At 46.5% G+C, this 12,716-nt stretch overlaps 1 protein-coding gene across 1 annotated transcript in view; it reads left to right on the top strand.

Annotated features, from left to right (window-relative positions):
• The window catches only part of PRKCH (protein kinase C eta), a 119,557-nt gene that overhangs the window by 59,802 nt on the left and 47,039 nt on the right, over positions 1-12,716 (top strand). Inside the window, exon 10 of the mRNA XM_054200116.1 lies at positions 12,562-12,716. Coding sequence (XP_054056091.1) covers positions 12,562-12,716 — 155 coding nt within the window. The remainder of the gene's footprint in view (positions 1-12,561) is intronic.

Here is a 12,716-nt window from a genome sequence, read left to right as displayed (position 1 = left end):
AACCAAGGAAAATGCTTTTTTATCTCATAATATGAAGACCCAGGGCCCAAATTTTAATGATTTTTCTGAAGTTCTCATGTAAAATATCAGACGTTTCCAGTTTTGATGTCTGCTGTTTGAGGTCAGATGCAGGATAGCAGTGGGGTTTGCCACTTGCTGCTGTGCTCTTTGCTACGGCTTTGCTTACTGCATTGCAATGTAGATGTGAAAATAGCAAGTGTGCTTCTGGGCTATGTAGAGTATTTCCCATCAACTTAGGGAAGATTTAAGGTCACTGTGCTAGTACCGTCTGTCATGTTCAAGAAATGAATGCAATCTGCTCTGGGTGCAGACAAGGTCTTCTCTGGGCTGATGAAGTAATTGCGAAGCCTTTTGCAAAGAGGAAAAGAAGGGAAGAACTCAGCCTGATTAGACTAGCAAATTGAATGCAAAAAGAGGATCTGATTGATGTCTGCAGATGTCGAACACTGAGGAGGGAAACAAAGCTGTCAAGATGCTGGCTAAGATTAAATGATTCTAGACTGGCCATGGATACAGTTAGACTGGAAATGAAAAGGAGGTTGCCAAACAGTAGAGCAGCTTGGAACAGGAATTTCTGGACCAGCTTGTCGTCAGAGGAGCGGAGGGAAGAACCCCTCAGCCCTTGCTGCCCTGAACGCAGGGCTGGTCAGTCTCTGAAAGGCTGCCAAGGGAGTGGTCCTTGTCATAGCAGGACCCTGCTATTTCCAGTCTTTCCCACGTTCCTCTTTTACTTCAGTCCCACTTTGCTTCCTCGTCTGGGTTGTCAGTAACAGAAAACCACTTCCCTCCTACAATAAACAAAACCAAAAAGGGAAGTGTTTACAAAAGAAAAAGTAGATTTCAGACTAATGTGTTTCATTGCGTCTTTTGCCCATATTCTGCACTCGGTGACACCCACTTCAATCCAGAATAACCAGATTTAAATTGCTTATAAAAGCATAATTAAATCCATTTGCTATAGTAGAGAAATTATTGTAGCAGCAGGGTATGCATTGGACAGAGCCCTTCTAGGAGGGCGTAACCAGGCTGATACACTACATAGGGTTACTGCTCCTTCTTTATATGGCGTTGGGTTACCCCCTCCATTAACACTCGTCAGAAAATACAATATACGTGTGTGTGTGTATATATATAAATAAAGTAACCCCTTATTCAAAACGTTGGCCTGCAGCCATACTTTAAAATGTTACTTATGTTTGGAGTTGGGGGCAGGGCTATACAAAACAGTACCTATTTTCACTTGCAATTACATGGAAACCACATCACATGTATCATACTTGCAGCCCAAACTCTGAAAATGTATTAACGGTTCCTGTTAAAAAAAAAAAAAAAAACAAGCATGACTTCAGTCTGCTGTGAAGATCCTGGATAAATAATGACTTACTGGGCCTGCCTTTAGGAATTTTTCAAGAACTAGCCGTTTTGAGGCTTCTTACCATTTGTCAAAAAAAAAGTCAGAGCCTGATCCCTCCCGTAAGATGCATCAAGACAGGCTGGGACTAACTGGCACGGTACCTAGGCCTTATGGTAGGCGCAAAGTTCAGTAGGAGCCAGCAGGGTGGTCTTACTGCACAGAAGTTAAATTATGTACTGAGCTGCTTCAGGAGCTCAAGGGAAGTCATTATCTTCTTGCTAGGCACTGTTGGGGCTGCACCTAGAATAGGTGTCCAGTTATGTCCGTCTTCTCATCCCCCCCAGTTCAAGAGGAAATCGTGGAAACTGGGAAGGAAGGACCTTGGAAGCACCTGAAATGCTGCAGCAGTTTGAGGATTTGGCTGGGTCTAAAGCCATTGGAATTCAGACTCTTGTATGATATTCCACTCAAACCAGCAAACTCTTCCCCTGACTTATGCAGCCTAGGGGTAACTTAAACAGCCTGGGGCACATCTGTGCTGCACAGTGCGATGTTGTGTAGTGCCGGTAATATAGGATTCGCTGAGCTGGCACAGGTACCAGAAGTAGCAATGCATTACCTGAGCTAATCTATATTGCTGCTACTTTTGCTCGCCTGTTTTAAAGCTGGCTGAGGTTTTTCTGTGCTTACGCTAGCCGCTGGTGGCTTTCAGAAAGGTTTTCTGTTCCTTTGTGCCGCCTCTGTGCTCAGTGTGGTCCTAATTTAGTCTCAGTTGCAGCATAAGTGATGCCCCCTAGCAGGACTGCTTTATTTGTCCAGGGTGGCTGAGCCTGCCTGACCTCCCCACAGCCTCCTTGCTCTGGCACAGAGAAATACTGCAGCCACTAGGTGGTAGGAGCTGCAAGGGTTGTCTCTGCCTGGTATAGGTCACAGTTTTCAGAGCCTAAAGAGGAAATATCAGCTGCACAGCAGGCTGGCAGAGGCTGGACATGGCTCTGTGCGTGCCCAGCGCCGGGCTGGGCAGTTTTGGACTTGCACCTCCAGATTCCTTTGCTGTGAAAGGTAAAGAACGGAGTCCTGCTGGTCTTTTGCAGGGGAGGCAGTTTATGTCCTGCTCCAGCTGCATCTGTGTGAGGTCTTTCTTGCTCACCGCATCTCTATATTTAAATTATTATTATTTTTTAATTGAAAGCCTTGCCTTGGGAACTTTCTACCTTGCCTAAGCCATTTACCTCTGCTTTTTCTAGGGCCTTAGAATCGTTCTTTAGTGTCAGAGAGGATTATGCTCCCACTGCAGTAATCTGTGAGTTGCTGACAGGTGCTAGGGTTGACCTGCGGATAATCGTGGATCCTGCATTAGGGGTCACAAGCAATGAAAAATGCCTGTTTCCGTTTACCTGACACTGGAGTCATCCAACACTTCAACAATACTGTCCTAGAACGGGTGAAAGAGGCTATATGTATAAGTAGCTAAATCAGTAATTTAATCCTGGGGAATGTGGATCCTGGAATGTTTTAATTAAAATGAGTTTGCTGTAAGTAGGTCCTGTCTTCTTTGGGTTTTAGGAACCATCCTTCCTGCACAGGTGGTTTGCTTTTAAATCCTTTTGTCTCTACTTGTATGCATGAGAATGAAAAGGTCTGGGGGAGATCAGCTTCCCGTGCAAATAGTGTCAAATAGCTCCTGGGTTTTATGTTTATTGCCCTTATCCATTTTCTCATGACCGAAGGGCGCTTCCAGGGAACTGTCCCCCAGGCGATGCTGTTTCCAGCACTGTCCCTGCTAGCCTGATCATTATATGGATTTGCTCTCCGTGTGGCTCTGCTGACAGTTGCTGAGGCACAGAGCCTGCCCATGTCATTCCAAAAATAGTGAGACACGAGAACTTGGCAGAGGGACGTGATTTTCTATAACGAGCGTCCTTCTGAGATAATAGCTAGCAGGGGTGCTGTTGAAGCTGGTAGGGACTGGCCCAGGGACTCCAGGGCAGCTAGTCATTGAACTGGTCCCATTTTACGATGGCAGCCTGCTGTCCGGCACGCAGCTTTCCACCCCCTTTATGAGCTGTGGGCTGATGTCATGCTTTGCACATGGAAAGGGAAGGTTTCTCCACGTCTCTGCTGGCTCTTGGGGCAGTCAGGCAGTTCTCTCAGGGTCAGCGTGGGCATCGTGTCACGTATTGCACCTCCCAGAAGCGTTAGCGCTAACCTGGAGCCTTTGACGGGGGCATAATTTTCAAGTAAGGGCCCACCAGCCAAAGTGGTGGGACTGAGCAATGGCAGCTGGCTGGCTGCTCACCCACCCTTTGGTCCCCAGATGCCACAAGAGAGGTCTAGGTGGCCTTGTATGTCCAGGAGGGTCCCCCCAGGATTGTCCCTCAGTCATGGTCCTTCCAGGGGATCTCCAGTATCAGCCTGGTTGTCCACCAGGCACTCCGCTGTCACCAAGTGGGTAGAGCACAGGGCAGCTCCAGGGCATAGCCTGGCATGGTGAAGGGGAGGAAGGCTGGAAAGGCAGCAGCAGCCTTCCTGGGTCTCTGGTTAGATGAACAAGCATCCTGACACAGGCCTTGGAGCATGTTGGTGGGTGGTAAGAAAGTGGTGAGGCCTCTGATGTTCTCTTTGAAAGGCGCTGAGAGGGGAGCCCTTTGGGAGCAGAGAGGACAGCTTTGATCATCTCCCAGGCTCTAAACCCCCAGCCTTTCCTCTCTGGCATGTCGGGAAGGCACAACTCGGTATATGAATACACCCGACAGCCAAGTGCACTTCTTGATTTTGTGCAAGCACTGAAATTTTTCCCTTGTCCTCGAGCACTGAGACTGTTGCTAGCCCCAAGACACTGTGCTGGAAGACCAGTACGTGCTTCGGTTTTGTTGCTGCCGGCCAAAATCAAGTGAAGATGGTGGTGGGGACATCCTGTCCATAGGCCTGATGTTTTCCAAAAGCCTTGGTACGGCCTCGCGTGTCTTGTGGCTGTGAACACAGGCAAGAAAGGGAGGCACCCCATGGGGGCTTGCTCCAGAGTTCTTCTGAAGTCAGGATTGAAGGAGTTGTTGTGCTTTTCCTGGGGCCCTGGGGCAGCGAGTTAGGTTTTGTGGGGGGCTGTTGGACAGGGAGGTACAGGGGAATCTCCTCTCTTCACCTTTGCTCTCCAGTGCTGCTTCTGTGGGTGTCTGTGACACTTTGCCCTCATGTTGGCTTTGCGACCACGGGAGGGACAGTCGGTTTCTGCCTTTCTCTGGCTCCTGTCCTGTCTAGCACCAAATAAAGGTAGACTAGTCAAAACTGTGTCTTTCTGTGGTTTTACAGTGCTCGCATCCATCAAAAACCCATGACGTCTTTGCTGTCATGCTCGCACAAGTTGCTGGTAAACCAGATGTGTGAGGCCTCCAAAGCCCAGTCTGAAAGGCTCGGCTTTCTCTGACGTGCACAGTAACACCTTGCAGTGGTCTCTTCATTGCAGGAACATACGGGGTCAGGGGTTTTTTTGTTGGTTTTTTTTTTTTTATTGTAGGCAGACTGGTTTTGCTTGCAGAAGGTGAAACAAGATCAAACTGACATTTCTGATTTTATCTGTGAACTTTGCTGAGTGTCCACACTTAAGCTGCATGATGAGGTGATACGAACTGAAGTGAAAATATGAACCAAAGGGTTAGCTGCCATCATCGTGTTGTAGCCCCTGAGTGTAACTTTCCTGCACCTGGTTGTTGAGGGACTTTGGATACTTGCATTTTCATGAAGCTGAGAAAATGCCTGTCTTCATCTGCAGTGGCTTATGAGAGGGATTGTTAACTGTTGGGTAGCTGAAGGAGATGTTGTTGCTTATGGTTAGCCACAATACATGAAACTAATATTTTTCTTTGGACTTAAAGTCGAGGAACTTGTGGCATAAAAAGGGGTTGAAGTGGGACCAAGTCACAAACAGCCTGAGCGAGCAGATCCCAGTATTGAGGAGGGGGTGGGGGGTAAAGCCAATCGAAACTCAGAGAAGAGGTAACTAGCTGAGGTGTGACCTAGCTGGTATTTAGGTTTCAGTCTGTTTGAATCTATATTGCTTTCCAGGTGATGTTTAAGGTGAGAGGATGGATCCACAAAGCCCTTGTAGCAAGCCATTTCCAAGTGGACATTGGGTGTTTTGGCACTCTTAATTTTCCTGAAGACCTTTGGCTGAGCATGTAGAGGTGTCTAGCCTTCCCCAGCACAGTCTGAGGCCAGCAGATATTGCAGAGTTCAATATTTTTAAAAGCAGGCCAGAGTCGTCTCAAGTTGGTCACTCCAAATTGGAGAGAGCAATTCCAGTAGTTTCCTTCTGAACTGAGGGCTGTAAAAACAAGCATGGTCTTTACAGAGCTACTCTCTTCTGAGACACCATGATACCAGCAGCCAGGTGAGGGGTGCAGGCGTCCTATAAATCTTTTATTAATGGGTGATGTCTATAGCTTGATATATTCTAGTTCCTTATTCCTCAGTTTACTCCCCTCTAAGTTCAGCCAGACCTTTGTTTTTTGATCTTTCGGGTGGGAAGGAGTGTTTGTGTAGCCTTCTATGCCATTTTAAAAGGTTTGGAGGTGAAGATTTGATTTTATTTCTTCTTTCAATTTGTTTTGCATTTTTTGAATGGTGGCCAAGCTGGCTTTTTTTTTTTTAATTGGGATTACACAGGCATTTTCTTGTGCGTGATTTAATTGGTTGACCTAGTATGTGGGATTATTTTTTTTTCTAGTTGGTGGTGTTGTTTTGTTTCTAATGGAACAGATACAAATGAACAAGAGCGATAAAAATCATCATTTTGTGTGTATGTTGAGTAAAAGTTTCTAGAGTCATGAGATGAGCTAATCATGTAACCCTGCTGTGAATTAGACTGTCTTGAGGGGGTGAGGAGGAAGGATGCGTGTATGGTTCACTTCCATATCCCAAAGGATGCATTGTTCCAGAGAAATGACTGAATTTGCGTGTTACAAAAACTCTTCAGCCTGTGAGCTTGAAATTTCAGCCGCATGGTTCAGAAAACAGGGGCAGAAATTTGGAGAGTGTAGTTAGATTCATGATCGATTTTTTTAAATATTTTTTTTCTGGAGCAGGTGGGAACCCACAACTCCCATCAGCTCGCCCCGGGTTGTGGTTGTCATCGTTCAGCTCTTCTGGAACGAGCTCAGCGTTAATACCGTGCTGTGCACACATGCGTGCGGGAGCCAGCCTTTACCCGGAGGGATCCCACAGAGTTTATTTATGCAAATGGCAAGAGCCAATTTGTTATTCTCTAGGCGGTGTTTATGTGCCTCGCTGCCGCGGCATAGGAAAGCCTGTGTTGTGCCCGCTATCAGCAGCATCAGTCAGCAAAGTGCGGTTGTAAGTGATAACTGGTGATATCTGCCCCGTTCCCATAGCTGTGACAATGACGCTAGTGGCTCTTTGTTAAAGGAGCTAAAAATGAGCCCGTTGTGGGGCAGTGACCTGTGCTTCTCAGAAGCACACTCACCAGCTGCCCAGCCTGAAGGAGATGCCGCGTATGCCTTACCCCCTTTCTGAGCTGGCTGAATTTTCACTGGCTAAAAGCCACCCCAAAACCAGCAGAAGAAAGAAACCTTCCCTTTCTCAGCCTTTCAGATGCGGTGTGGTGCACAGTTGTCTCCCCCATCTCGATAGCCCCAGGGCTGTGCGTGCCATCTGTGGCACAGTCCCCTTGCCGTGACTTGATTTCTCCTAGGCAGAAGTGGTTACTGAGGCTGGCATGTACTTCTGCAGTCACTGAAGCAGAGAGGTGAAACGGCTAACAGAGCACCAAAAATCAGCTAGCAGATGGCTGCAAAACCTGCCGCCTTTCTGCCGCCGCCTTGTTCGTCTGGGAGTCTTGGTCCGTGGCGGCGAGCGGAGGGGCGGCAGGTGCCATGGCAGTCATCACTGTGACCATGTTTAAGAAGTGTCACTAACACGTGCACGTAATTCCAGCTGAGCAAGCATGGTGCAGAGGTGTTTCTTCTCCTCTGCTGGATGTAGTTATTCTGATTTGAAGTGTGGCTCTGACACCATCCAGAAATTTGGGGCTGAGCTCATTAGGTCTGCTTCAGCTCTTATGCACACATGTGTGTGCAGAGGTTGTTTCGGCAATTCCCTCTTGGTGAGCCCATTCTTACGACACTTGCGATCCTCTCTGGTTTTGAAACGCTGCCATGTATAACCCGCCAGAGCAGCTTGCCCTCCTGTAAACCTCTGAGCTGGGACCAGCAGGCAGATCATGAGGATGCGGTGCTGCCTTGGTCAAAGGGCTGGGTATGGAGGGAAGGCATTTCAGCGCAGAGCAGCACCTGAGCCTGGTTCATCATTGTATTGCTCCTATGAAAATAAGTATTGAGAAACAAACCTGTTTATTATTCCTCCTCCGGGTCCTGTGCTTTGCAGTGCCTTGACCCGGATATGTATGGCCACTTGCACTGCTGGGGGAGTTGGACATGTGGCTTTCTGAAGCCCGGTACTGAGACAGCATGGTTTATTTGCACGCTCCCAGCAAGACCTAAGGCAGATTGCTTTATGTGGGGGTTGTGAACTACAAAGGGAGAACAGGAACACGGGGAGCACTGAGGGAGCCTATTAGCTCTTGTAATTACCTTGTCATAATTTGCTTGCAAGCTTCCTAAGTCCTGCTACTCTTTGGAAACAACAAAACGTTTGCTGGGAAGCAGTGACGCAGCTGTCTCTGTACGGAGGTAACTTTGGAAGCCTGCCTTCTGCTCTGCAAAGCATAAACTGCCAAAACAGTGAAAAATGACTAATTTCTTGGGGAAACCCTTTGGCTCCAGTGAACTCAGATTGAGCCCAAAGCTGATTTTCTAAAGAAGTTGTGTGCATGAATTATTTCCAAAAAGATGAAATACAAACTTAGCAGAATTCCTGAGCTTCATCTCCATATCCTTCAGATGCTGCCTTACATGGCAGCTGTCAGCTGAAGAGGAGGCTTGGGTGAAATTACTGCTGGGCTGTGTCAGTGGTGGGGCGGCTCAGCCCCTTGTGGAGGAATCAGTCCCACAGAGGAATCAGTGTGGGCAGCAGCAGTGTCTGGCAGAGCTCTGCTGCAATGGGAATGTGCAGAGCGTGTCCAAGCCTATTCCCGGTGGCTCTGGAGGCTGGAGAGGCCCTGTTGGTCTTTTCCAGTGGGTCTCCTAACCTCCGTCAATGACTCTCTTGAGAGAATTCCACTCTGGCCTCCACACTGCCCTTGTCACAGCAGCTCTTGTAGGGCAGCAGATAGAGGAGGCATCTTTGCTGTTATCTTCTTCCATGTCTGCAACATAGGAAACACTTGTCCTTCCCCGTCTCCTCCCTTTACACTGCCTGAACCAGGGCAGTGGTGCTGCCCTGTCCGATTTACTTAGCATCAAAAGCCTTGTGATGGGAGATAAGCCTCTCACCGTAGCTGTCTTCAGAGGTCTTTGGTCTTGTGTGGGTTGTACACAGACGTCAGCTATGACTCGTAACTGGAAAGGCGTGGAAGTTAGCCCTCACACTGCCCGCCTGCCTCCCGTCATGATGAAAAGGAAAGGTTCAAAACAGCTTTCTAGTAGACCCGGTAAGGAAAAGGGCTAAAACGATGTTTGAGCTGGATTTCAGCGGGTGCTTGTGTTTGCAAGGGGCAGTAACCAGTATGTGGATTGTCCCACCCAGTGGCTTTTGCAATCAGGGACTCTCTTCAAGCCCAACCAACACCCCACTAAGACAACAAACAAATAAAGCAGATATACGTAACTGCTATAAAACAACTGTCCTTAGGACAGTATGTGCTTCCAGCAGCCTTTGCCCTGCTAATAGGTGAACAAATATAGATGGCAAACTGAAATTTAAACAAGTGAAAAAAACCCGAGCAGCTCTCTTGCACTGAAATTGGCAAGCCTGATCTCTAGATGTAGGCCAGCCTTGGAACGAGCCCACTTGATCCCACAGACTTTATTTGTTTCCGCCAAGTGTTTCTTTAATTTACAGTAACAATTGCTCTGTGGCTTTATTCATCTCAATCCCAGTACAGAAATGGTGCAATGTGATTTCCTCGTGTGGTGCCACTGCTGCAAAAGCTTTCACGTCACCATTTCCTGTTGACTCAAATGTTCTTTTCTTTCTTTTGCCGACGTCAAACAGAGATAGCAGATCAGGGAAGACTCCCGAGCAATGCAAAATAGAAAAACAGAAATGCGAGGATTTCGGCATTAAAGCCCTGTGAAAAAACACTCCAGCTTTCAGTTCCTCCCAGTTCCCACTGGTAGACCCCAAGAAAGGAGGCACATAACTCTGTCAGGTCAAATTTGCAAGTATCTGAACTATCTGCTTTTTTAAGATTTCCTTTTCCTGGATGCTTTTAAGCTATTTATTTACTCTTGCTCTGCCTGCTGCATATTGCTTTTCTCCCCCCCACCCCCCCATAAAATACCACTGTTTATTTTATTTCTCAATGATTCTTGAGAGAGTGCTTGGTCTTTGCAGTTTGGCAAGCTGATGGCTTTGCTTAAGAGTAAAAATGGAAGACCTTGCTTGACTCTTAGATCCTGGTCCCCAAAGGGTGGTCATTAGTGCTGATTTTTCTAATATTGTTGCCAGGTATGTAGCAGGCCAATGCATAAATGCTGTACTATAAACAGGTTGCAGTACCGATCCTGCTCTTTTCTTCGGCAACCTCATGGGATTTCTAAGTGTTAGAAAAATTAGCTGCACCTCTTTAAAAAAAAAAAATGAATAAAATTGGGTAGTCCAAAGTTTTGTTAGGCCTAAATGTGAGAGTTTCTGTAATTAAATAATCCACATTTATGCGTGACCTGTGAAATGAGACCATGGGTGGAGGTGAAATGTTAGCTTTTACTCTTCCGAGTACCATGTAACGCAGGCAATGATGCTTGCTCAAATTTGCTGTTAGTCTGAAGCAAGAGCTGTTTGTAACAAAGAGATGCTAATTTCTTGTCAGCGGTGATGTAATTTTTTTTAAAACCAGCTGTTTCTGTGGTCAGCTGAACATTTGACAAAGAATTAGTAGTATCTTCCTTTAAGCATCATAGTACAGGTAAGTACATCCAGATGGGCCGTGGAGTTTTGCCAGTGCTGGAGAAGCAGGACATGTACATTTTAAGATAGGAAGAGTTAACTTTGTTTCCCTGAAGCTCACCTTTAAGGAAACAGTAGAAAATATATGCATGTTCATCTAACTGTATGCATGTTTATACAAGCATATGTATTACTTACATAAATACACACACATGCATCCCTCATCAGGTTGCTGGTAAACTAAATTACTTCCTGTTGGAGATCTGGCAAGAGGGATTTCTTTTTTAAGTGTAGGCTTGAAGAGATGCCTGGACAAGCTGGGCTAGATAAGTATGTGGCACATGGAGAGATCAGCGAGGAAGGAGGCCAGAAAGAATAATAAGGAGATGTAAAAGCTGGCCTGACTGGCAAGGCAGAGACGATATCTGTGCTGCAGCTGGAGGAAGTGTTGCTGTGTTGTGTGTAGGCACAGCATAGCCAGACTCAGTTTAACCAACTGCATCGAAGATGTGGCATTAATGATCTGATGTGGGCTAAAGAGACAAGCTTTATGGTGGGTTTGCACAGTTGGTGCTGCTCTGGCTTAGACTGTTGCCATAGGCAAGCCAGCTGGAGTGCCTTTCAGCAGCCCTATAATAAAGGCAGAGTGAAACAATGAAGTATTGTTGTTTATATGGACTAGAGATAGCACTTAACATATAGCTGTGGTGCTACACGCGGTAGTATTGTGAGGCTGCTGGGAACACATCTATTTTAGCTTCTGGAAGGAGCCCAGAAGGAGCTGTTGAGCTGAGCCCAAGATGGTGATGATAAGCAAGCTGTCCTCATCCGTCACAAGCCGTTTGCTTTCCTGCTCATGTCCAGAGAGGAATTAAAGGATTCCTGGTTGCTTTTCTTCTGCTGTGTGCATCTCACGATGTTAATACCAGTAGTCATTTCAAGCTGGCTGGTTGCCAGAAAGTGGAGCATAACAATGCTTACCCTCTTAAACTCGGAGAGGGTTCAAAACTAGCTTGTAAATGATTAACATCAGACCTGGGAAGGGGCTTGTGGGGGAAGAAGGGCAAATAGCACCATTAAAAGACTGACTGGTCCCAACTGAATTGTATACCTCTCTCTTCTAGTCCACTTGTTCCTGATATTCAGAGTGGAACTGAAACAACCAATACTGAATGTCCTGAAAAAATTACTGGGGGAAATTTTTGAACCAGACCGCAAAACTTCTAGGGTTTAGTTTTGTGACAATTCACTGTGTCCTTCCTCTCACAATTAAGCAAGCACTTCTTTTGCATGCGTTAAACCCATACCCCCAAGCTGTTGAGCATGCAGCTTAAGCAAGTGTCTCCCTATCTGTAAACTTTCGCAAAAAACCAGAACAAAGCCAAAAAAGAAACCTCAGAGACCAGCAGCTGTGGTTAATGAGCTGAACTTTGAACAGGTTGCTTTTCTGCCCAGCAGAAACTTGGTTTATACTTCGTCCTTATCAGTTCCTTCATCACCCAAAGGTCTCCGCAGGTTAATCAGAGGAAACCTGAAATCTGAGGGCCCAAAAGGTAGCTGCCGTGCAAGTGTATGGCAGGAAACCCCATTCTGGAAAACACCACACATTCCCCAGAAATAGCATTGGGAAACCCTCAAAACGACGTTGTCATTGCTGTTCCTGAGCCCTTGTGCTGTTGTGGTGAAGCTGCACTCTGTGAGCAGTCTGGATATGCACATCGGATTATGGAGCACCTTTCCCCAGAGAGCTGCGGAGTTTAGTATGGAGCAAGTGCCTTTTTACAGATTTCTCTTGTGCTTACTCAGGATTATCATCCTCTGCTAATTCAGGCGAAGGACAGTTTGGGAAACCCTCCAGGAGACAGTTAGTGATGAGCACACGCCTACTGATATGCCTAATACATATCTGAATAGGAATTCATTTTGTTACTGGGGGAAAAATTTGCAGGGGAGGGGAGTGCAGGGCAAGGAGGTACTAACAGATCTTCCTGGTATTGATTTAATCTTTCCTCAAAATGTCAGGATTTTTTTTTTTTCCACCCCAGTGTCTCATGGGTACTTAATCTGTTTTTGTTTGGGAGATAATAGTTTTATTTAGAACTTTCTAAGCCTGACGGAGGATATGATTAATGCTGTTCCTATCTGTTGTGTTTGCGTGTGTGAAGGATCGCCTGTTCTTTGTGATGGAGTTCGTAAATGGCGGGGACTTGATGTTCCATATTCAGAAGTCGCGTCGCTTCGATGAAGATCGGGCCCGGTTCTATGCTGCAGAAATTATTTCAGCCCTTATGTTTCTCCATGAAAGAGGCATCATTTATCG

The sequence above is a fragment of the Rissa tridactyla genome, chromosome 4 (assembly GCF_028500815.1).
Source record: "Rissa tridactyla isolate bRisTri1 chromosome 4, bRisTri1.patW.cur.20221130, whole genome shotgun sequence".
NCBI lineage: Eukaryota > Metazoa > Chordata > Aves > Charadriiformes > Laridae > Rissa > Rissa tridactyla.
The sequence above is the reverse complement of the archived record's forward strand: the minus strand, read 5'-3'. Positions and strand labels throughout refer to the sequence as shown.